The following is a 25948-nucleotide window of genomic DNA, read 5'->3' on the forward strand; positions in this document are numbered from 1 at the left end:
ATTAATTTTCTTTTGCTCATTTTTTTTTCTTTTACAAAAATATCCACTAGAATTATCTCTGTTTTATCAAATCATTTCAAGTTACTGTATGAACTTCACTCCACGTACTGTACATATTTGGAATAACTCAATCTTATTTAGAATTAAATAACTTTTTTAGAGATTGGATGGAGAATAGAAGACCCCACATTTCATAGAACACACCTTTTGGCTCATATATATATATATATATATATTCGCTGTCTTTTTGGATCCTTCAGATCACGAGGTAATCAATCACCGAAAAAGCTAATTTGTGTGAAGGTAAAAAAGTGTAAAAGCATGTAACACACAAACCGAAAATGAACAAAGCTTAATTTGTTTGTAGTCATAAATAGATAATATTACTGAATACACATTTTATAATAAAAAGGCACACGCATGCAGGTCACAGAATTAAAATAAAAATGTCAAAATTATCCACAAATAGGGGTTTTGAGGTTTTTTTTTTTTTGAGTGTAAATCTAGTCTAATTAACATTTTATAGATGTAGCTTTTGACAGTGACAGATACCACTAGATTAGACAGTGAAAAACAAGATATGTGTCATGTCCAACCTGAATTTAAATACGCTTCAGTAAGACTCTTATTTTGAAATGAACCTCAGGCGCATCGAGCGTCACCCGGAAACACTCAGAGCAGTTGGTGCTCATGCTTTACGCTGACGTTATAATGCGGTTTGTGTCGCTACAAACTATATAATTACGGGAATTTGGATGGATGAAATTCCCTTTACAGAGTTTTAAATGAATTTCGTGGCTTCGTAAGTTTACTTAAACTGTTTTCGCCATGTTTTTCTTCTGAAAATAGCAGCTGCTGCGGTTAATTTGCATTTTCAGCGGTTTATTTAACGTCCAATATTAATTGTATACTAATTAAACCGACACAACTTTATTACTTTTCTCAACGTATTTTGTATCGGAGAGCGGTATTTGCTGATACAGTCATTTATTATGTTGTATTATTATGTGCTGTTAATATACATGCCATGCTTTTGACCCCATTCAGGTGCTCCTCTATAAACCAGAATGGGTAAAAAGAAGGGGAAAGACAGAAGTCCTCGAGCAGACAGCAGCACTGAGACAGCAGGTATGTGTATGACAGCTGCCCTGAACAATGAGATGCTGACAGTGATTTAAATCATGACACCTCACACATGATTCTTCTGCTGCTCTGTAGGGGTGTCCTGCTCTCACATCCGGAAAGGAATAGAGCACAGCTTACTGAAGAAAGCCGGTCTGGATGAGCAATGGAGCTCGTGTCAAGACTGTGAGCCGGACAAACCTGTTGAAAAGCAGATCTCTGAGGATGAACCTGACAGAGAAAGTCCAGCTGTGTGGATGTGCCTGAAATGCGGCCACAGAGTAAGTGCTCAGGTGACTTATAACACATTACTGTTGACCAGCTGCACATAACAACCCATGGTGTGGTCCTCGTCAGGGCTGCGGGAGATCGGAGAATCAGCATGCGATCAAGCACTACGAGACGCCTCGGTCCGAGCCGCACTGTTTAGTGCTCAGTCTGGACGTCTGGAGCGTCTGGTGAGTGACACACATCCACCTCCTCACTGAAATGTGGCAGGTTTGTGTATTCAGAGCTCTGTGTGCCGCAGGTGTTACATCTGTGATGATGAAGTTCAGTATTCCAGGACGGGGAAGCTGGCGCAGTTGATCACAAACATAAGAAAAGAAGTGCTGACGGATCCCAGCAAGAGGAACTCCAACAAAAGTAGGTGTTTTAGACTTTTTAGGTCAATTTACGCTTATAAAATATCTGTAGTTTATGGATTTTAGAGGCTGATGATCATAGAAACTGCACGTTTTTTTTTTTAATCATTTTTGTGATTTTTATCAATATATATATTTAGGTATTTAATATTCTAAAAGTGTTTGGGATTACCAAAGGCACTAATTTAAGGCAAGACACCACACATGAATAGGGTAAAAATGCTAACTTATAGATATCACCATACTTCCCCCAGCTGATTAATCATAATATTTTAAGGTTTTTATTGTATTAGAAGTATTACAGGTTTTTAAATATGCAAATTAGATGTTATCTACTTAAATATGCGCTAATTTGAATTTTCAGATTCTAAATCGGAACGTTTAAGCCATGTTGAAAATTCCAGTTTTATTGACGTATTAGAGTTAAAGGTTTTTATTAGGGTTTATTAATCACACAATAAATCAGAAAATAGTGTAAACAGGCAAAAAAAGTAAATTTTCATCATGTTGTTAGGAATAAAATGTTATATAAATCATGCAAATGATATATATAAACAAACATTTCTATAAAAAAAACTTCAAAATGTATAAACTTGAAAGGTGTATGCAAGTGCTGCTGAAGGGGAGATTTCCGACTCAATTTGAGGAAATTACTTCTAAAGATATGTTTCATAATTAAAAAAGGTAAAGTGTAATAAATAAACACTTAAATGTGTATTTTGGATGTTTTCTTTCCATTGGTCTGAAATGTTTTGGAAGCATAATAGCCTTAAAATTGACCAGTGCATGAAATAACATTGGTTTTGCCTTAAAAAGCATACATTTGCATACATACTCTGCAGAAAGTAAAAAGGAAGAGAGCTTAGTGACGAATCCAACAGAGCAAGTGCTGGACGAAGAGAAAGAGAACAAGGAGAAGCAAAAGAGCAGCTCGAATCATGATGAGAGTCCCAGAAGACAGAAAGCAGCATCCGCAGGAAGCTCTGGTGCTGTGAACGTCAGGGGTCTCAGTAATCTGGGAAACACGTGCTTCTTCAATGCAGTCGTGCAGGTGCAGAGTATAAAACACTTCACATGACAAACAGAAACACGCTTGCATGCTCCGCTAACCCTGATGTTCTCGTCTCCCTCTCAGAATTTATCACAGACGCAGTTTTTGCGAGAACTGCTGAGCCAGATCACAGATGAGAAGAGCTGCTTCACCGTCACTCCTGCACTGTCTTCTGAGCTGGTACTGATGCTGAGCCGCAGTATGTTCTTCTCTGGCTCATTTTATGAATAAAGCTTCATCTAACAGGATGTTTTCACATTATGTTTTCAGGATCCTCTTCAGATCCAGCTGGAAAGGCCCGGCTCGCTCACGCTGGCAATGTGTCAGTTACTGAATGAAATCCAGGAGACCAAGAAAGGTGTGGTGACCCCGAAAGAACTCTTCACACAAGTGTGTAAAAAGTAAGTAGCTAAACAAAAGAGGTCCCAGCGCAGACGCCTCACATAACAAGAACGATGTTCTGTCCTGAAAAGATTTTTTTGCGTATATTTAGTTTGGTCATGATGAACTTGAGAGACTGGATTATCTATTTACAATAGATCAAATGTGACCCTGGAGCACAAAACCAGTCTAAAATCGCTGGGGTAGCAATAGCCAAAAATACATTGTATGGGTCAAAATTATTGATTTTTCTTTTATGCCAAAAATCATTAGGATATAAAGTAAAGATCAGGTTCCATGAAGATGATTTGTAAATTTCCTACTGTAAATATATTAAAACTTAATTTTTGATTAGTAATATGTATGGCTAAGAACTTCATTTGGACAACTTTAAAGGTGATTTTCTTAGTATTTAGATTTTTTTTGCATCCTCAGATTCTAGATTTTCAAATAGTTGTATCTCGCCACATTTTGTCCGATCCTAACAAATCATACATCAATGGAAAGTTCATTTATTCAGCTTTCAGATGATGACCCTTATGACTAGTTTTGTGGTCCAGGTTCACAAATAACAGAAAGCCTCCAAAAATAATTAAAACAATATTTACCCTACGTTCAAAATGTAATTAAAAATAGGTCCATTTTATTTTTTGAAACAAGTGACTACTACCAAATAATCCTGAAAATAATTCCAAATCAGCATATTAGAATGATTTCTGAAGGATCATGTGACACTGAAGACTGGAGTAATGATGCTGAAAATTCAGCTGCGAATCACATGAATAAATTATATTTTAGAATATATTAAAATGAAACACAGTTCTATTAAATTGCAATAATAATTTACAATATACATGTTTTTTTTTCTGTGTTCTGTATATTAAATAAATGCAGTCTTTCTTGTTATCTGTTGTTCACAGAGCTCCACGATTTAAAGGCTTTCAGCAGCAGGACAGTCAGGAGCTTCTGCGGTACCTTCTGGACGGCATGAGAGCAGAAGAAGTCAAAGTATGACCCTTTAACAGGACATGAACACAGACCAGAAGAAATGTGCATCAGCTTAGCAGTGGACTCATGTCTGCTAGTTCCCTGTCATTTCATAAGACTATAAAGAATGTTTGAGACATTTTAGTGTAACTGAGTCCTCCTGCTGTTTATTTATTTTCCAGAGAGTTAATTCTGGAATTCTGAAGGCTTTGAAAAACTCTGGCAAAAGCTTAGAGGCTGAGCAGATGAAGAAGGTTATTAAAGGTACAAGTCATTATCAGATTACCAGAATGGCAAATGATATATTTTAATGTAATGTTAAAGCATGATTAAACACAAAACATGAGTAAAATTATATTTATATACTTTGACTTTTTCTTGCATCATGTTCACCAGAGTATGAGAAAAACGGTGCACCCAAGAACTTTGTGGACCGAGTGTTTGGAGGAGAGATGAGCAGCACAGTGATGTGTAAAGAGTGCAGAACTGTGTCTCTGGTGACAGAGATGTTTCTGGATCTTTCTCTTCCTGTAGCTGATGAGGTGAGCTCCATATAGACGCTTTATCCCTCATGTGAATATTCTGGGAAAGTTAACTGATTTGAGTGTTTGCTCCAGGCCTACAGGAAGAAGAATCAGAAGAAGGTCACCCAGCATCGCATCAGCGTCAGTGATGATGGAGACCGAGAAAACACAGCATCTCTGGCCAATGGGAATGAAGACATGCCTACAGGAACAGGAAGCAAGTACCAGCAGAAGAAAGCAAAGAAACAGGCCAAGAAACAGGCCAAGGTAAAGACACACACACAGGTTCAAATCAATAAGTGGGAATAATAATGTCTTTGTTATTACATCTGTTATAACTAGTGATGCTCATATATATTGACCAGGCTGTTTAATATTTAGTGTTAACGGCATTGAATGATTAACAGACAATTAAGCTCCAACTTTTTTTTTTTTGTGAATGGAGTATATATTGTTTAAAATAAATTTTAATTTAATTTAAAATCTAGTGTGTATATATCATCATTATATGAGCCAGAATTAAATTGCAAAAATGTTATTTAGCTGATTTGATTTAGCTGCTTAACAAACATTTTAGCTCCAAAACAATTTTTTTTTGTGAGTTTTGAGTAAATATCGCAGTATGTAAAATAAATGTTCTTTAAATCTCATAGAAATCTAGTATTTATATTTTGCCTTTATATTGCCATTTATTAATAATCGCTTTGGCGGATTAATGCACATTTTAGCCTCAACTGTTCTTTTTTTTTTTTTTTTTTGAGAAAATATGCAAAATAAATGCTCATTTCATTAAATTCTATTATGTATATATCGTCATTACATAAGACAGAATTAAATTGCAAAATATTGCTTTTTATTATTAACTGCAGTTTCAAACTCTATATCAAAAACATATGTTCCAGTAACATCATTTCCAAAATATTAAGTCGAATTCAGATGATGTGAGATACCGCTATATGCTTATTATTGACTTTTGTGTCCATAGGGTCAGAGACGTCAGCAGAAACTGGGCAGTAAAGTCATTCTGGACTCTCTGACCAATCAGAGCACAGCTAGCAGCACCGATCCAGCAGACGCCTCCAATCAGAGTGTATCAGTAAACGGCAGCACTGATGCAGAATCAGGCGAAAACATCCAGGAGCATCTGAGCCTCGAGAAACCTCCTGCATGCTCACAAAATGAGGATGAAGATGATGAGGAACCTGAGCAAGAACATGCTACTTCTGTCAACAACCGCTTCACTGCTTTATCTGAAGACCAGACCACTGAAGACGTGTCTGTGGAGGGAGAAGAAATAGAAGACGTGAATGCAATTGAGAAAGAGGACGGTGCTGACCAGCTTTGTGATGAAGAGGATCAGTTAGTAGCAGAACTGAATGCTGTGTCACTAAAAACAGCTTCAGAAGGAGAGATGGAGAGTGGAGATGAGGCCTCAGGTGATGCTAAAGAATACACCGTAGTGAATCAGGACCCGGAGCTGGCCTTTCAATCCCTGGCCAGCAGGACGGCGCCGGAGAAGCAGGAGTGTTCGGTGGAGTCCTGTCTGTATCAGTTCACTGAGGTGGAACATCTCACAGAGAACAACAGACTGATGTGTGTCACCTGCACAAAACGCCAGTCTGGACATAAAGCCGCAGACGGTACTGTGCTCACTTACCTGTGTTTGCTGCTCTCCAGTTTTTTTGTCATTAAACACAAAACTGCATAAACCTCAATTGTGAGAGCAGTGCTTCTGAACAGGTTTTGTCGTTGTCGTCAGGTTGTAAGAAAGCTGTTTACAGAGATGCCCTGAAGCAGATGCTGATCTCTGATCCTCCAGCGGTTCTCACGCTCCACCTGAAGAGATTCCAGCAGGTAAACAGCTTGTTCCTCCTCTCCCACATACATCTCTTCACACCAGTCAACTCAAAGAAATCTGCATTTAAGCCCTTCATTGTGTCGTTCACCTGTAGGTTGGATACAGTGTGTGTAAGGTGAACAGACATGTGCAGTTTCCTCAGATCCTGGATCTCGCTCCATTCTGCTCTTTAAACTGCAAGGTGAGCAAATGATCATTTATCCATCCTTCCATCACTCACTCAAAACTGTGTGCATCAGACAATGTTTGTGTTTTTAGGGCGTGAAGGAGGACGAGACGCGGGTGCTGTATAGTCTTTACGGTATAGTGGAGCACAGCGGCACCATGCGGTCTGGACATTATACAGCTTACGTCAAATCACGACCTTCAACACACAGTTATGTAGAAAACGGGCTGGATGCTGGTTGTGAGTATCTGCGCTGCTGAATCTGAGGTTTCGTTTAACTAAATGGATTTATATGAACATGCATTAATATTAAAGGACATAAAATCAGTGAAACTTGATGTGAGCTGATTGCAAAGTGACATTTTGATTATTATCATCTATTTCCAATCATCATCTCGTAGCAGGTCACGCCGAGGCCAGTAAAGGATCATGGTTTCACATCAGCGACAGCAGTGTTCATCCGGTTCCGGAGGCCAAAGTGCAGGGTTCCCAAGCCTACCTCCTGTTCTACGAGAAGATCTCATAACTCATATGAGGAACCGTCTTCAAAACAAAGGGCTGCTGGTGCTTCATTCCGACTCGGGTGCTGCTGCTGCTGGGAAATCCTGTTAAAACACACTGCTAATGAATTGAAAACTTGAATCAAATGAGCATCATCTTTTATTTTCTTTCTCTGTTATCAGCTGCTGTTCAGGGGAGAGTTTTCATTCATCCAAACAGTCACGATGCAGAACTTACTTGGGATTTTTTTTTTTTAACAGAAGTTAATAATTTTCAGTGGTGATTCAGAAGCGATGAAATATTTTTTCTTACGTCTAGATCATGATGGGACGGCTTGATGAGGCTGTGGTGCGGTTGTTTGCCTCATACAGTGTTTCTCAAAGAGTCTCTTGAGTATCCTTCAATCTTCCTGGAAAGACTGATAGTCATTTTAGATTAATCTCATAAGGAAAGGTCATATTCCACCCCAAAATTAATGGTATATATAATTTATTCTCATTGTTATAATAACTCTTATTTTTATCTACGTTTAGTAAATGATCATGGACACATTTTTCAAATGTTATCAGTTATTTAAAATGTGTTTAAAATCTAAATAAATAATGGTTTTAAGAATAGGCTTAATTTTTTATATGATATATAATCCAACTATATTTTCGTTTTATTTTGGGGTGAAATATGACCGACATTACAGAGATTCATCCTTTTTATTTCTTAAATATAAAACTAAACTGTTATATATATATTAGTACAATTTTATATTGCAGTAAATACCTCGCTGTCCTCAATATAATGGCAGATATTTGTTTTCTAACATTTTAAGAAGGCTTAAAATACAAATAAATAAAATTGACAATTTTCACTACTCAAAACGAGCGTATTTTGTCTAAACAATACTTTGTGTTTTGCATTGAGTTCAAGGAAACAGATTATTATTGGGGGGTACCGTTTTCTATTGATAAATGAAAGATATGATTTCTCATGTACATAAATATCTGACGCATCAATCGCTGTAAAATAAATCCCGTGTCCTTTCATCGTAAACAACTGTGATTAGTTCCGACTTGACTGCGCTGAGAAAAGTAACAAGCAGCACGTGACCTGGCTGTTCTTTCGAGGAGCGTCTCGCTGCAGCCTGCGGTGGACATCCAACCCGGCCCACATCCAAGTGTGACGTCACAGACCACGCCCATGTCAAAATACGTCACATTCTCAATCATTTTGAAACAGGAAGAAACATCGATAAGAAGATCATTTGTATTGTTTGCCAACCGCTAAAAAAAGAAGCTGTTGTTTGCCGTGTCGGTAAGTAAAAAAAAATATCTTTGGTATTTACCGAACGTGTGCGTCATTTGTGTACATGTGCATAAACAACAGTAAGTATTTTTAATTTCAACTTCACACAGGCACGTTATTGCTAGCAACAAATATACTTATATATATATATATATATATATATATATATATATATATATATATATATATATATGTGTATATATATATATATATATATATATGTGTATATATATATATATATATATATATATGTGTGTGTGTGTGTGTGTGTGTGGGGGTTGGGGGGTGAGATGAGTGTTTTTATGTTGGGGGGGTCTATCTATCCACACATGTACTGTATGTATATATGTATTCGTGGCATGCATGTGTACACACACACACACACACACACACACACACACAAATACATACATATATACATACATACATACATGTGTAGATAGATAGAGAGACAGATAGATAGATAGATAGAAGGCACACAACACAAGTCTTACAACATAAAATCAATTATGAATCAATGTGCAATATTTTTTAAACCCTCCCCCCCCACACCTAACACTCATCTCACCCACTCAGACACACACACTTCATCCCTCTCACACATATGTACTTACCTGACCCCCCCACCACCACCACCACCACACACACACACACACACACACACACACACACACACTCACACACACAAAACAATCACATACATATGACATCTTTAATGATATACTCTGATCACAGTACCCATGCACAGTTACTTGGTTGGGCAACCGCATCATTTCATTATGTCTTGCTGGATAACTCTGTGTATGTCACAAATTATCTTTGTATTCTTCTTTATTAACGAAAAGATCACATAATGTTTGTTTGTCATGTTTTACAGCATTCTACACATATTCAGTCCAAGGCTGATGCAGGGCAGTTCTCCCGGGTTAAGGGGTCCCTGCTGCAGTTTCACCAGTAAAGAAAATTACTTGTTACAGTTCACTTGAAGGACCACATAAGCCATGCAGTGGTGCATGGAGGTATGGTGAGAGCATTTCTTTAGATATTGATTGATTTTTGTTGTTTAAAATCATAAATATGTTTATGTAGAATGATGAGGTAAATAATTTTTAGTGGACACATATACCCCCAACACGTATGTATTCTCTATTTTTAACAGGAGCGCCAAGAGGACATAAAGTGGAAGTTCGTAAGGGACATTGGTCCAGCGTGGTACAGAGTCATCGTGGGTTATTCTGTGGGGAGGTGACAGGGCCTGCCGTTCTCCAGATGGACAGTAAAAATCAACAGAATGCCATCAAAGACTACCTGGAGGGAGAATCGGAGGATATATTAAAGCAAGGAATCTTTCTGTGTAGTCTTTGTATGTATGTGTGTGTACTGCATGTCAAGAACTGTTTATCTGATCATTCAGCTGCTCATTCAGCTGCTCAGACTTTATAATATTTGGAGCATACCTTTTGTTAAACACAACCAGTCAAAAGTGAGATTTTTTTATGTTTTTAAAGAAATATCTTCTGCTCATCAAGCCTGCATTTATTTAATCCGAAGTACAGCAAAAACAGTCCAATTTTAAAATATTTGTATAATATTTTGCTTTTGTAATATATTTTGCTATTTAAAATAATAACAATTTTCTATATTTCTATTAAAATGAAATTTATTCCTGTGATTTAAAAGGTGACTTACTCCAGTCACAAGATCCTTCAGAAATCATTCTAATATGCTGATTTGATGCTCAAAAAACATTTTATTATTATTATGTTAATACACTGAAGACTGGAGTAATGATGAAGAAAATTCAGCTTTGATCACAGGAATAAACCTGCATTTTAAAATACATTCAAAGAGAAAGCAGTTCTTTTAAATTGTAAAAATATTTCACGGTACTGTTTTTGCTGTGTTTTGGATCAAATAAATGCTGGCTTGGTGAGCAGAAGAGACTTTCAAAAATAATAAAAATCTTACTGTTCAAAAACTGGTGGTGTATATTATTATTATTATTATTATTATTATTTATTTATTTATTTATTTTGTAAAATTGTACATGTAATTATTTTTGTAAAATAATAAATATAAAAATACCCAATGAAACAATGGATGCCTCATTCATTCATCTTTAAGTATGTGGAGGACCTGGACATGTTTCATATCAAGTTGTGATGAACAAGGCCTGAAGGTCAATGTCATGTTACTTATATAATCTATCAATGCAATCTTTATTCAGCCTAAGTATGTGTAGCCAACTGCATATGGGGAACTGTTGATTCTATCATTCAAATGTTAACACTTTATGATAAGTGGAATAAATCTTAAGAAAATTAAATGACAATTATACAATACCAACTTTTACAATAATTTTGCATACTTTTACAATACTAAAATCTAATTGTCCCCTTTAAATTTGATGCATTTCAATTTTGCCTTGGGTAGGTCAAAATAGTTTTTTAATAAATGTGAATTTATCTCATTACATAAATGAACAAGGTAAGGTTTAAAAGTTTTAATTGACAATTAGCCTACTTTAATCAACATAAGCGTTTTAGGAGCTGTTATGATGACGAAATCAGCTCCGTATATTAGACATATTAAATATATATTAGATTTAAGTTGTGCCATTTTAGCCTAGACATCCTTTACAAAAATAAGAAAACGTATTAGTAAAACGAAGGACAATATTATTTTATTTAGATCCCATTAACTTCCATAAATTGCTTCAACATACTTCCGGGTTTCCAGGTACGGGGATGGGGAAATCACAGGAGAAGTATTTGATATGGGCGTGGCTTTCGTTTACGTCACACTTGGACGTGGGCGGGGTTGTGTCGGGATGGGCGTGACTTCTGACGTCACACTTGGATGTGGGCGGGGTTGTGTCGGGGATGGGCGTGGTTTCTGACATCACACTTGGATGTGGGCGGGGTTGGATGTCCACCGCAGGCTGCAGCGAGCCCTACTTGTGGTTCTTTCAGCAGTAGTTGGAATAAAAATTTACACCAGAGTAATGATTTTGAGAAACTTTAAAAGCTATTAAAATCAAACATACCCAGTGAAAAAAAAAAAGTTAAAATTAAACGTTTAATTTGTATATTCACATACCTGACCAATCAGGGCACTACGCCTCACTTCCGTAATAATTCCATTCAAAGCTTTTTTTTCTACTCTAGTTTCGTTTTCTATCGCTATGGCGGGAATTTAGAACGGCGCACGAGGGAACGGTCTCCACGGTAACCATCTAAGCCGGAAGTGCTGGGCTCACTCGAGCAACAACAACAGATAAAAACAAATGAAATCTGGGGTGTATTCCAAAAAGCAGGTTGTGTGACATACCCAGGTATGTTTGAGGATAAGCGAGCGGATAACCTCAGCTTTCGGTTCCAAAATCGGAGGTTACTTTCAGGGTAACTAGGGTTAGTTCACTTCAGCGCACGTGTGATCTACTGACGAGTCTTCAGTGGGCGTGACAGATACACACAACATTATGTAATATTACAATATTTAAATTGTATATATATATATATATATATATATATATATATATATATATATATATATATATATATATATATATATATATATATATATGTTAATGATAAAGCGCTAATATAAGTAATAAGGCAATTTATTCTAATATGGCTATTATATTTATTTTATTGGCATATATAACAGTTATCTGTATAAATTATAAAACACTATGACAAGGTAATGTTTCATTTATATATATATATATATATATATATATATATATATATATATATATATATATATATATATATATATATATACAGTACAGATCAAAAGTTTGGAAACATTACTATTTTTAATGTTTTTGAAAGAAGTTTCTTCTGCTCATCAAGCCTGCATTTATTTGATCAAAAATACAGAAAAAAAATGTAATATTGTGATATATTATTACAATTTAAAATAATTGTTTTTAAATTTATTATACTTTAAATGATCATTTATTTCTGTGATGCAAAGCTGAATTTTTAGGATCGTTATCACATGATCCTTTAGAAATCATTCTAATATGATGATTCATTATCAAAGTTGGAAACAGTTCTGCTGCTTAATATTTTTTCAGAACATGTGATACTTTTTTAGGATACTTTAATGAATAAAAAGTAAAAAAAAAAAAAAAGAAGAAGAAGCTATGTTTTTAAAATATAAATATTTTGTAATAACAATATACACTACTGGTCAGTAATTTCGGGTCAGTCATTTTTTTTTCTTTCTTTTTTTAAAATAAAATCAATAATTTTATTCAGGAAGGATGTGTTAAATTGATAAAAAGTGATAGTAAAGAAAATATATTATTAGAATATATATTATTAGAATTTTTTTTTTATTTTGAATAAATGCAGTTTATTTTATTCATCAAATATATTAGACAGCAGAACTGTTTCCAACACTCACAATAAATCAGAATATTAGAATGATTTCTAAATGATCATGTGATAGACTGGATGTTACATGTGACACTGAAGGCTGGAGTAATGATGCTGAAAATTCAGCTTTGCATCACAGGAATAAATTTTTTTTTTTAAAGTATATTCAAATAGAAAACTATTATTTTAAGTTGTAATAATATTTCACAATATTACTGTTTTTTCTGTATTTTTGATCAAATAAATGCAGCCTTGATGAGCAGAAGAGACTTCTTTCAAAAACATTAAAAATAGTAATGTTTCCAAACTTTTGCTCTGTACATATATATATATATATATATATATATATAAATATAAAATTATTACATTTTATATTATCATCTCACACATGGATCGTCAGTTTCTATAATATCTAAATTCTAAATCAAAATGCATATCTGATATTAGCATCAAACAAACAATATAATTCAATCATTTTTATTTTTAGTTAACAATAACAGCACTGTTTTTAAAGAGTGTATAGTCATATTTTTCCAATTTAAACTGATAAATCTTCATAATGTCATAAGTATTATAGTCATTCCAGTCTGATTTGATAGTTCTTGACCTTCTGCATCAGTTTGCAGATGGCACAGGAGACCACAGGACACTTTGAGGCTGAGCAATCCCACAATGCAGTGCTGCTGAGAGTGGATGAGATGGAGAGAGTGGTAGAGAGGGAGAGAAGACAGGTAAACTGACAAGAAAAGGTTCATATTATGTCATCATTTGCCATGATCTTACTTAATTACTCAACAGGGAGGAGCTAAAGAAGAGGGCGGGGCAAATTCTGGGCCACAATCTATTTAGCATTACATATTGTATTTATTTTAGCTCAACAAAGCCAGCATACTGTCATTGTACAGATTTGAATTAGAGCAATGGTTCTCAGTTTTGTTTGGTGATGACCCCATTTGAAAGTGGAACAACATTTGAGTACCCCCCATAATCTGATTGACTTTAAAATGTTGTATTATATATTATAATACTAAAGGGGAAAAGAGTGAGCTGCAATATAAGGAGTTAAATTGTTCTTATTGAAGAATTTATGTGAAAAAAACATCAATTTTTAGTTTACTTTCTGTGTTGCAAAAATTTACATAAAGCTTTTTAATTATTAAAAATGGGCTCTTACGATATTCCCAAATAAATTAGTAAATAAAAACTAATAATGCAATATTAAAAGAACAAACATCCTTTCATTTACTGCAAACCCATGTGACTTTATCATCTGTGAAAGTCAAGGAGGGATGAATGGAAGGTAATTATAAATGTCAAGCTCCAACAGCTTATAAAAGTGTCATATAGTAGTGCATATAATTTATTCACTGTGTTCTATAAACTCATTCAAATAATTTGGGTGAAAAACAGACTAAAATTTAGGCCGTTATTCATCTGGCCCATATGTATCCGTCTTTTGTTAAGCCAACAACGTGATAAAGTTTCCTTTTCTGGTGTTCTGGTGGTTTTCTGCTGCTCTTCATTCATTAAAACTGGAAAACACTCGACTACAGACAGAATATCACAACAAAATTAAGCTATTTCTATTTAATTTCAGTTTTAATGTCAATTCATCTCACTTGTAGATTGTTAGATTAGGCTGATGACAAAATGATCCTTGAAAGCCATTACCAAAACTACACAAGATAAAAGAAAATATGATTGTTAATCACAGTTCTGACATAATGCACTATAAATGACATCAGGATTTTAATGTTTGTAATCATCAGCTCTTTTAATTTCTCTCAAAGGGAGGCTCTGAAGGCAGATCATGGCAAACTGCAGCAGAGTTCCACCGTTTCCCTGGAGACGGCTGTCAATCATCAGCAGATGCTGGAACGCAGCATCCAGAGGCTTCAGGGGGAGCTCAGCTGTGCCGTGAAAGATGGAGAGACCCTGAGAGAAGAGAGAGATCGGATAAAGAGGAAGGTCAGTTGAAAGTTCTTTTATAAGTTAAAAGAAAAGGACACAAGCACTGTTGTTCAAATGTACTGTATATGAACGAAACAAATAGTTCTGGCACTGAACCACATTTGAAACATTTATTATTATTATTATTATTATAATAATAATAATAATAATAATAATAATAAAAATTATAATTATTATTGGTAGTAGCAGTAGTAGCAGTAGCAGTAGTAGTAGCAATATGCATTATATATTATATTATGTATTATAATTTACTAATTTAATAAAAATGTATTAAAAGGTATCATAATTATATATGATAAATTATACATAATATACACATTTTATAATGTTTTATAATTATTAAAATGATTAATTTGATACATCAAATACATTTTTATTAATAGTATTTATAATGAAAATGATGATAATAATAAAACTACAATGTTTTATTAAATTATACATAATAAAATAATTCATATACATATACACATTATACAATGTATCAAAATTATTATCATGATTAATTTAATAATAATTTATTATAAGGTATCATAATTATATATGATACATTTTACGTAATATACACATTTTATAATGTATTAATTATTAAAATGATTATTTTAATAATAAAAAAAATAAGTTTTGATTAATAATAATTATGATGACAATGACAATAACAAAATGATTTAATAATAGTAATAATACAATGCTTTATTAAGTTATACATAATTATATCATTAATATACATTACACATTATACAAAGTATCATATTAAGATGATTTAAATGTATTTAAGTTATTATAAAAAAAAGATAATTATAAAAATAAAATAATAATTATATTATAATAAATAAATATTGTATTTATTATACATGTATTATCATGTATTATAATCATTAATATAAAAAATTCATAATGTTAATACATTATTATTTTATTGTTATTATTTTCATTAATGCTATTAAAAAGCTGCCGTTTTATCAAAGCAATACAGCAACAAGTGTTTGTGCATTACCACATAATTCTTTTAACGTCATATTAACAACAGCTCTTAACGTTTGTAAAAGCACTGTACCACAAACCACTTGTGGCCCAAACTTTCTATTTCCAAATCTCAGATGAACTCTGCAGTCATTTTGCTGAAAACACAGCTGTCAGAGATCAAGGTACTGTACTTCTGACCAAATATGACGTCACTTCCAGTCCTTCTCTAGTGCATTCAGGAGATCAGTTCAGTTCCTGGTTGAGTTTTTACTCTGAACTTTCTTCTCATGTATTTGCTGGATATAAAGCGGAGCTATACTGACTCCACTACAGCAATTACCATAAACATCTTCTTCTTCCCCCGTGATTGACAGGTGGAGTTGTGCATGGTGAACTCAGCACTGCAGAAACAGAAGGAGGACAACAAGGAGCTGATGGAGAGCCTTGCAGCCTTGGAGCATCAGCAGGTTTGAGATCAAAAGATCACTGAGTCAGATGCACATCAAAAGAAGAGTGTGCTAGTAAGTCTCTCTCTCTCTCAGGTAACTCATCGTCAGATTGAACAGATGCTTTGGGACTTGACAGACAGCGAGAACAAACTGGCCTACGAGAAGGGCAAGCTGCAGGTCTGATTCACACAGACACACACGTTGCATGTATATGGATTTATTGCACACATTTTGCACAGTGTGACATACAATGATGCTTGAACAGTCATATGATGAACACACACATCATATGTCAGAAACACACACCAGGCTTCAAATGAATAGAGTGTGTGTGTGTGTGTGTGTGTGTGTGTGTGTGTGTGTGTGTGTGTGTGTGTGTGTGTGTGTGTGTGTGTGTGTGTGTGTGTGGTTACACAGGCACGAGTGCAGCAGATGGCCACTGACCTGAAGACATTGAAAGCAGAATGTACTCAACACTGTCAGACACAACACTGTCAACACTGCGCTGCAGAACACTTACACACAGGTAAACACACACACACACACACACACACACACACACACACACACACACACACACACATACTCTAACAACCACTTTCACAAGCTCTGTGCCGTTCAGGTGCAGAAAAGCAACTGAAACTGGTCAAATTTTAACACTGTTTATTGATTAAAGGGTTCAGATAGTTTGCTGTACTTCCTCTCCAGTCCAAAAAGACAATCTATTATAAATAAACTAAATAATTAATGTACTAAGCAACAAAACTGCTTCATTTAAAAACCACAAGATTTCTGTAGTGCTGAGCCAGTATTACAGTTCTGCCTGATGAGCCAAAAATTACTGTCTAGATATGACTGATTTTAAAATTAAATTAAGAAAACACTAAAAGCTACAACCAGTCATTTTAAATGCTGCAAGTACATGTTAAACATCATAGCATTATAATTTACAATATGAAAATGGATGTTCATTTTGAGATTAGATTGAAGTGTTATTAAAAGATTTGTATTATCTATAATATTGGTCATTAACTGACATGGTACCATTATACCTTGCATCCCTTGATTCTAGACATTAGAAAGCAAAACATTTACATATGACTAGCATTTAACAATGTCCATTCAGTGTTTATGATTGTATCCTGCAGAGCCAGAGCAATATAATACTAGCATCTCATTTCAGTGGCAGTTGTTTTATGTGGTTATGGAATGATGGAGCATTTGAAAACTGTGTGAGAGCAGCAAAGTGTTTTGGGGCGTAGGGTGCAAAATGGTGATTTAATACAAAATAATGGTTGTTTTTCAGAATTGAAAAACTTTATAAGAGAACTTTAAGGGTAACTATTAAATAATGCACGATATGACCCCTTCAACTAGTGAACTGCTGAATATTTAACACTCTTTCTGTCTCATTCTCAGACGCAGAGAGAAATCAGACACTAAAAGAGCAACTCTGTGCACTACAGCAACACCACAGAGACATGGTGAGTTTTTCATAAGAAGGACAGTTGGAACCTATTAGTTGAATTAACAAAAGATCATTTTTTATGTTTTGTGCGTAACAGAATGAAGTAGCACAAACTCTGGAGAACGTCTTGTCGTCTCACTCTCGTCTGCAGCAGAACACACAGACACTGTATGCAGAGCTAAGAGAAAGAGCACAGGAACTACACACACTCAGTAGAGAGGTGTGTGTGAGAGAGACTACAAGAGGACAAACGTCTGATCAAAGGATCAGGGTCAGTTCAACTTAACAGGGGACTCGTTTTTTGTTGCACTAGCTAATATGGCAGGACTTGTGGCATGGATGTAGGGAGCATTACCCAAAAGTTTTCAGTGTATCTCATTGTAGCAGTGCTGTTTTCACAGTGAGCATGTTTAAAGGAATAGTTCAACCAAAAATGTACATTTTTTGGAAATGTACACACCCTCATAAAATCAAAAAAATATAAGAAATTTAACATTAAATCAATTGCTCACCGATGGATGCTCTGCAGTGAATGGGTGCCGTCAGAATGAGAGTCCAAACAGCTGATAAAAACATCACAAAAAACCACAAAAAATCATAAACCCATAAAACCACTTAAACAAATTAAACCATAACCATAAAAAAAAATATAACAATAAAAACAAAACAAATATGAAAAAACCCCTTAAACCAGTTCATCATTTGCTGAAAGGAAACTATAACTGAAACTAAAGGAAAATTTAGCTGCATAACATTTTTATATGTAAGAAAAAGCAATATTTGCTCATCGTCAAGGCTCATTTTTGCTTTAAATTATGTCATCAAAACGTCTTAAAATCAGTTTACCTTTTCAGAGGCAGGCTATGTTGCTTGAAAAGGAAATTAGACACTTCTGCTCAAAATAACACTTCTACACAAAAAAACAAATAAAAAACTTAAACATTAAATTTAGACACTTCTGCTCAAAATAACATTTTTATATGGAAAACTTAATAAAAAGCTTTAATATTTGCTCATTTCTGTGGAATATTTGCTCATTTCTTGCTATATAGACTTCTATTATAAGTGCATCACTGTAAACATGATTTTTGTGTGTGTTCACTCAGTGATTGTTTGTAGTAATCAGCATTATGTTGTGTTTGTCAGACTGCAGGCTATGTTAGAGATTCAGAGGCTTGAAGCTGAAGTAGAGAATCACAACACAAGGAACAATGAGAAGGTAAAGGCACACAAACGCACCGATGACCAAATAAATAAGAGATGTGATGAAGGAGTTTAACTGTATACATACAATTTTGGAAGGTTGAATCTTTGCAAAAAGCTCTTGACGAAGCTCAGCTAGACAACAGGAAACTTGCCCAGAGTTTATAATTTATTAATATTGTGAATTTAAATATTGTGAATAATAATAGGAGCACTGTTCATCCAACTTGATTTGAAGTTTGACCATATTTGTCTTGAAATGTGTAGTTGAAGGCAGAAAAGTTATTATACAAGCGCTGCTTTACTAGCTTGAACAGTCTAAAAAGTTGAATTTCTAAATTCACCCTTTAAAGCACTTCTGCTAAAAATATTAGTAAAATCCTAGTAAAAATTTGGATAATCTCTTTATAACCAACTTGCTGGACTACAGTGAACGTCGCGATCCATCCCTATTAAAGATTATATCTCACAGTGTGTTTCAGTCTCAGTCTTTGCTGCAGCTGCGCTCTGAGATGTTTTCTCTCCAGTCTGAGCTGCAGTGTCTGTATTCCACTCAGCAGGCGGAGCTACAGGCCGAAAGAGATCTCAATCGCACACTACAGGAGAAATGTTGGGTCAGCGCTCTCTTTTTCACCTTAAATCTCTGACACTGTCCCAGACGGTGCCCTCAGTTCTTGTGGTCCATGTGAAATTACAGGAGTCATTAGTACCCGCTACCCATCCTCCTTTTCTGCCCATCTTTCATCTCTTTCTCAGTTTCTGTTTGCTTTGTGATTCTCTCTCCTCATTTTCCTTCCTCTGTGCAGTATCAGCAAGCTACAGTTCCCTTCATCTTCCTGTCTGTTACTCCCTTCAGGTCATCAATACTGCAAGACCAACAAAGTGCTGGAGAATTGCCATTATGTAAAGGAATAATCAGAGGTTTTGTGCTGAATGCTGCTTTTATATGTGTGCAGCACCTGGAAGAGAGTTTGAAACGGCTCCAGGATGAGGCAGAAGTGAGACTCAGGGAAGTTTATCTGGAGTCAAAGCAGGTAAAAGAAAAACACCATCAACATCCATTTATACACAAGCAATAATAATAGAGACATTTAATGAGATAATTTTTATTGTTGAGTAAACTATCCCTTTAAGTTGAGTCTGAATGCTGTTGTTTCCAATATGATCTACAATCTTGAAATTGATGCTCAAAAGCATGTCAGATTTTTGCATGCCTCCTCCTCTGATCACAGCCAGTGTTGAAATCATGCAAGCTCTCCAGAGAATGGAAATTTCTTTTGCCTCTCAATTTTGCCTTTGATATGATTCCTTCATTTGCATCCTGCTTCTCTGTTCCTCAGATCACAGAGAACATGGACAAGGACCACAGAGGGGTCTGCTCTAAATCTGAGAGCTTTAATGGCCAGGCTGAGCCACAGAAACTCACAGAGCTTTCGCAAGAGGGGAGAAGACAGCACATGGTCCACTTCAGCTCAGGTAGCAAATGAAACATGATTCATGAAATTATTTTATACTGTTTGTTCAAAATTCATTAAAAAGGCTCCTAAAAATTCAGTGATCAATTGTACTGAAGCATTTTTTAGAAGTATTTTAACTGGTTTGGAAAATGGATTAAGAAAATACATATATGTATGTATGTATGTTACCAAAGATTTCTGTTTTTAAATAAATGCTGTTCTATTGAAATTTATATTAATAATAATAATAAAAAAGGTTTCCACAAAAATATTAAGCAGCACAACTGTTTTCAACATTCCTAATAATCAGAAATGTTTCTTGAGCAGCAAATCAGCATATTAGAATGATTTCTGAAGATCATGTGACACTGAAGACTGGAGGAATGATGCTGAAAATTCAGCTGCGCATCACAGAAATAGTTACATTTTAAAATATTTTTAAATAGCGGTTATTTTAAGTTGCAATAATATTTCACAATATTACTTTTTTTACCATATCATTATAAAATACATTTCTATCAAATTATTTTCTATAAATTTTTTTGTCACATTTAAAAAAAATAAAAACTAGCAACCTCACACTTTTGAATGGTAGTGTATATTAAAAATATAGATTTAATATATATATAAAATATTATAAATATATATATATATATATATATATATATATATATATATATATATATATATATATATATATATATATTCAGGATATTAAATATATTTATATTAAATAAATATAATGATATTATATTATGGGTTTTTAAAATCTATTTCTAAGGTAATGCATTGCTCAAAACAAATGTTACTTCTCTTGAACGTTTAGTATCTATAAACTGAAAAGTTCCCGTCTCCAAGACCCCACGTCCTTCCCCCAAACCCCGCCCATCTCTGATGTGTCAGCCAACCAGAACACGTAAAAAGCCAGCGCATGTACTCTGATTGGCTAAAAACCTGTGGGCCACTCCTCTGATTCTTAGTTGTTTTTTACGGAGTATGTTACGGAACTCACTGACGTAATGCGGGCATTTTATGTTTGTTATTAAAAAAAAAAAAAAAAAAAGCAAAAGTTTTTGTGTAACAGAACACTCAGCTCTGTTTATCGTCTCCCCCTGTCGGTGGTAAGGACTCACTTTCACTACAGATGGGTTTTTTTTTCACCTCCTTTCCGTGTCTCGTGCCCCCGCAGACAGGGAGAGAGAGCGCGCGCGGCTCCAGTACTGCCACGTAATCTCGATCGAGCCCCCGCTCACTCACTCACTCACTCACTCAAAACCTCCGGGAACCGTGACAACGACTGCGGAAAATTAAAAACACTCTGTACGAAACCCCTCCGGGCGGTGCACAGACTGCAGCGGTAAGCGAAAAGTGCGTGGAAGTGTCCACGCAGTGCACGAGACGCTGTCCACGTTTAGCGCATTCTCACAAGCAGCAGGGCGGTCCGCGTGTGTGAAGTGGAGCCGGGTAGTTTTAGAGTCGTTTCGCATGCAACAGGTCGATGATTTGTTGTCGATAGCTCATCGTTATCACCGACGCGCAACTTCGACGCAGAAGAGAACGCGTGCGGCTCGTGCTGTCACGCGGGAGACTTCTAGTGTGTTCTGTACTGTATTGGCCTGATCTGAAAGCTTGACTGGAACTCTGCTCTTCTCAAACGCTGTTGTAGTGTGTTTCGAGCAGAGATGCTGAGAACTGTAACTTTTGTTTTCATGTGGAGAGAAGTTGAACACACCACCTGTAGAACTGATTCATGATGTGACACGAATCCGCATGAATTCACACAGCATGGACTATCATGTTCGTGTTCATGTCATGCTGTCTTGTGCTGGGTGGGCTCCGGATGTTGTGTAGATGTATTATAGAGTGAGTTCAGGTAATCTAGGACATTATTTACAAGTTGTGCACCAACAAATGAGGGTTCATCAAATCAACCTACTGTAGATCAAATGTGGAAATGTTTCATGGTACACCAATATAAATCAGACAGGTTCATAATAGAACATGATTTTGTTGCATTGGGAATTAATAAAACATTTTAGTCATAGAAGTTTCTAAATTAAATACACACTTTTCTAGTTTGTGAGCAAATCAGTTAATTGGTTCTTTTTACTGAATCGGTCAAAGAAATCAGCCTGAATGATACTTAAGTCTTATTAAAATTTATTTTTACATCTTTTACCACACATCACAAATGAAATCCTGTTTTAGTTCAAGAATCTACACGTTTTTGTTTTTGTTGAACAGTTCTGTTAAGTTTTTTATTGTTTTAATTTTTTTTTTAATCTCATTTGCAGTCATTAAATTGTATTACATGGGTAACACTTAAGGTTCATTAGTTAACTAACATTAACTAAACATGAAGAATACTTCTACAGCATTTATTAATCTTAGTTAATTTCAGCATTTACTGATGCATTATTAAATTCAAAAGTTGTGCTTGTTAACATTAGTTAAAGCACTGCATGTGAATTTACATGAACAAACAATTTTCTTTAACATTAACAAAGATTAATTAATACTGTAATAAATGTATTGCTCATTGTTCATTCATGTTAATGCATTTTTAACTAACATTAACTAATGGAACCTTATTTTAAAGTGTTACCATTGTATGAATTAGCAGCATGTCTAGACATCAGTCAGTGATGGACTCAGAGATAAAGTAAGAAATCAGTGTGTGTGTGTGTGTGTGCGCGCTTAACACATTCAGATTTCTTTCTGCTGGCCTTTGCTCAGTTGCCATGACTACGGGTGGAAAAATAACTTTTTAAAAGCGTGAAGACACAGATATGGAGCAATATTTAATGTACTTTTTATTTTTATTTTGTAGGGACAGCAGCATTCTACAGTGTGAGTGCTCTACTCCACCCTAAACATCTTTCAGTTATTATGCATTCATGATTTAAATGACATACTTAAAAATCTAAAAATGCCCAATTTGTCACACCGCAGGATCAATTAACAGAAAAATGCATTAAAAGTATTATTATTATTTATTAATAATATATGCATATTAAAATGTATGAATAGAGTATACATATTTTTAATATACACTCCTGTGTATTCACTCCCCTCTTACCAAAATATAATAACTTGCTGTGCCTCTGAAACAACTTTTCCACTGACTTCACATCCAGTCAAATCCTAATGGATGAAATCCAAATCTTTTAATAATTCAAGCTCTATTAATAATCATTATGCATTTATAATTCATAAGACATTCTTAAAGATTAATTTGTCACACTGCAGGATCATTTAAAAGATACAAAAAAGCAAAGGGATTAAAAACCTAAAGTCAAATAAAAAAATTGTATCAGTTATTAATAATATATATATATATATATATAATGTATTATTTAATATACATTCCTGGTACTATTGTGTAGAATTTATCTGTACATTATTATAAAAAAAATAACCATTCTATGGAATTATGAATCATGATCCAATTAAATCCTAAAGGATGAATTCAAACTTCACCCTGCATTTTTCTCATTGAATATTCTACATCACTTCAACTGAAAGACCACTAAAAGCATCTAAATATACATTTAAGATTTATGTAAATTTGAAATTATAATCTTAATTTGTTTATCAATTTATAAATAAAAGCCATTAACAAATGTTTATGTGCTTCAACAGAAAATAATTAAAACATTTAGCATCACAAAATTGTATATGCTTTCACAGGAGATTGCCTTTTGGGTTTTCTTTCGGGATCGCCGGTGACCCGCTGTGTGGAAACGCACTGAGCCATGCGTCAGTTGAAGGGCAAGCCGAAGAAGGAGTCGTGGAAGGACAAAAAGGAGCGCAAACAGGCCATGCAGGAGGCGCGGGAGCAGGTGACAACCATCGTTCTACCGACGCTCATCTTGCTCGTGCTGCTCATCGTCCTCCTCGTCTACGTGGCGACGAGACCCGGAGCCATCGAGTAAAAAGACTCCAAATAGCCAAATCTCCTCTGCCCTTGTCTTTCTCTTTCATTTCCCCTTGTTCCTTCACAATGCAGAGTTCGGTGGATGAATTGGACACAATCATAAAGATGAATGGATTGATAAAGGAGTGGTTTTCTGTGTCATGTTTGGAGTATGTTGAAGGAGTCTTCCATTTCGGCTTCTGACAGAGCACCTCTCCCAGCCACCAGCATTCACGTCTGTGGCGGCCCTGTTGGCTCCAAATGCATTTACAGGGTTCTAGTTTCATGCCAAAGCACCTGAGACACAGCAGACTCAGACTGACCCAGGAACCGGGCCAGATCTGATGACTCTGTGGTCAAAGTCAATACAAATGAGAAGTGACTGTAGTATTGCACATGTTTGTAGCATGCAAATGCACACACACACACAGATCCACAAATGAACAGTGATGGGTGTCACATGAAACCATTAATGACAGAATTGTATGTTACCCAGAATGTATACTTCTTATTGCTCATTACCGAATCCCTCTTAACAAGCAGTTGCTGATGTTTTTGGTTAATGTGTGTGTGTGTGTGTGTGTGTGTGTGTGTGTGTGTGTGTGTAAGCATATGCACAACGAAGTGCATGTTTCTATGACACATCTGTGATATACAATCAAAGCAGCAAACCTACTCTTATTTTAAAATGTATTCCAGCAGGACTTGGATCTTAAAATGTGCCTTAATGTTTAATGACATAACAGCATTTAAAGTATTAATAAAGAAATAGAAAGCCATGCTGACTGCTTTAAGTATGGTTTTAATAAGACTGTTTTGATCTTTCAAGTTTTTCCTCCCATCTATCTCTTACAAAAGTATTTCATTCTTTTAGGAACTTTGCTTTTGCTGACAAAACGTTTTCTCGCAAAAATAATCGCATCTCCTTAAGAAACTTAACGTGCACAAGAACTGAAATATAGTTTTTCTGCAAAAGCTTTGTGAGTGCATGCATTGAAAAACAGTTTTTCCTCTCGCAAAAGTATTTTTATTCCCCTGAAGAACTTTGCATTCGCTTACACAAGCATTCAAATATAGTTTTTCAGCACAAACGTTTTATGAGAGAATGCACTGACTGAAATATCATTTTCCTCCCATCTCTCATGCAAAAAGTATTTCATTTCCCTGAGAAATTCTGCATTAGCTTGCAAAACGTTTTGCGCTCTCGTTCACAAAAGTAATGCATTGTCTCGTAAAACCTTGCGTTTGCTCACAAAAGCATTGAAATATATTTTTTTTCTCCCACTTCATATTAGCAAGAGGACTCAGTTACTTTGTGGAACACATAATCTTCAAAAAAAACAAAACCAAACTAAATATCAACATCCTACACCTAAAAAACAAAAAACACACACTTCCTCCCACAACAAAAAGATAACTTTTCAAATTTATTAACAATTCACAAAAAAGAAAATGATAAATTAAGCAGCTATCCCAGTATTTAAGAGTAAGTTTCAGAAGAAAGCAGCAAACACTGTAATGCAGTTTTTACTATTTATTACTACTATATGTGTTATACAAAATTATACTACTGTACAATAATTTAAATATAACTTCCATATAT

At 35.0% G+C, this 25948-nt stretch overlaps 2 protein-coding genes and 1 long non-coding RNA gene across 9 annotated transcripts; all 3 read left to right on the forward strand.

Moving 5' to 3' along the window:
• The first annotated feature begins 641 nt into the window (after positions 1–641).
• Positions 642–8106, forward strand: LOC109104189 (ubiquitin carboxyl-terminal hydrolase 16-like). Its single transcript, XM_019117558.2, has 17 exons — positions 642–802; positions 1048–1128; positions 1219–1403; positions 1480–1580; positions 1652–1767; positions 2609–2817; positions 2902–2997; positions 3088–3218; positions 4119–4206; positions 4368–4449; positions 4582–4727; positions 4803–4976; positions 5695–6349; positions 6469–6563; positions 6662–6748; positions 6826–6973; positions 7135–8106. The coding sequence occupies exons 2-17, from the start codon at positions 1068–1070 to the stop codon at positions 7257–7259; spliced, it is 2499 nt and encodes an 832-aa protein (XP_018973103.2). The 5' UTR covers positions 642–802; positions 1048–1067; the 3' UTR covers positions 7260–8106.
• Positions 8107–8477: 371 nt separating this feature from the next.
• LOC122147748 lies at positions 8478–9721 on the forward strand. The gene is made up of 3 exons (XR_006161818.1): positions 8478–8539; positions 9408–9554; positions 9690–9721. It is a non-coding gene; the product is annotated as an uncharacterized LOC122147748 (long non-coding RNA).
• Positions 9722–13349: 3628 nt separating this feature from the next.
• On the forward strand, positions 13350–20449 carry LOC109104465 (coiled-coil domain-containing protein 150-like). Of its 7 annotated transcripts, XM_042771605.1 has the most exons (10): positions 13350–13649; positions 14709–14886; positions 15987–16034; positions 16227–16319; positions 16395–16478; positions 16719–16827; positions 17721–17785; positions 18916–18988; positions 19929–20006; positions 20313–20449. In XM_042771605.1, exons 2-8 carry the CDS (start codon positions 14788–14790, stop codon positions 18946–18948), a joined length of 531 nt encoding a protein of 176 aa, XP_042627539.1. In that variant the 5' UTR covers positions 13350–13649; positions 14709–14787; the 3' UTR covers positions 18949–18988; positions 19929–20006; positions 20313–20449. The 7 variants fall into 7 exon arrangements, with proteins under 7 accessions (XP_042627539.1, XP_042627536.1, XP_042627538.1 ...); XM_042771602.1 differs by lacking the exons at positions 18916–18988; positions 19929–20006; positions 20313–20449 and adding an exon at positions 17867–18244; XM_042771604.1 differs by lacking the exons at positions 18916–18988; positions 19929–20006; positions 20313–20449 and adding an exon at positions 17867–18244 and having other exon boundaries at positions 16719–16767.
• Positions 20450–25948: the final 5499 nt, after the last annotated feature.

Source organism: Cyprinus carpio, chromosome A15, assembly GCF_018340385.1.
Source record: "Cyprinus carpio isolate SPL01 chromosome A15, ASM1834038v1, whole genome shotgun sequence".
Taxonomy (NCBI): domain Eukaryota; kingdom Metazoa; phylum Chordata; class Actinopteri; order Cypriniformes; family Cyprinidae; genus Cyprinus; species Cyprinus carpio.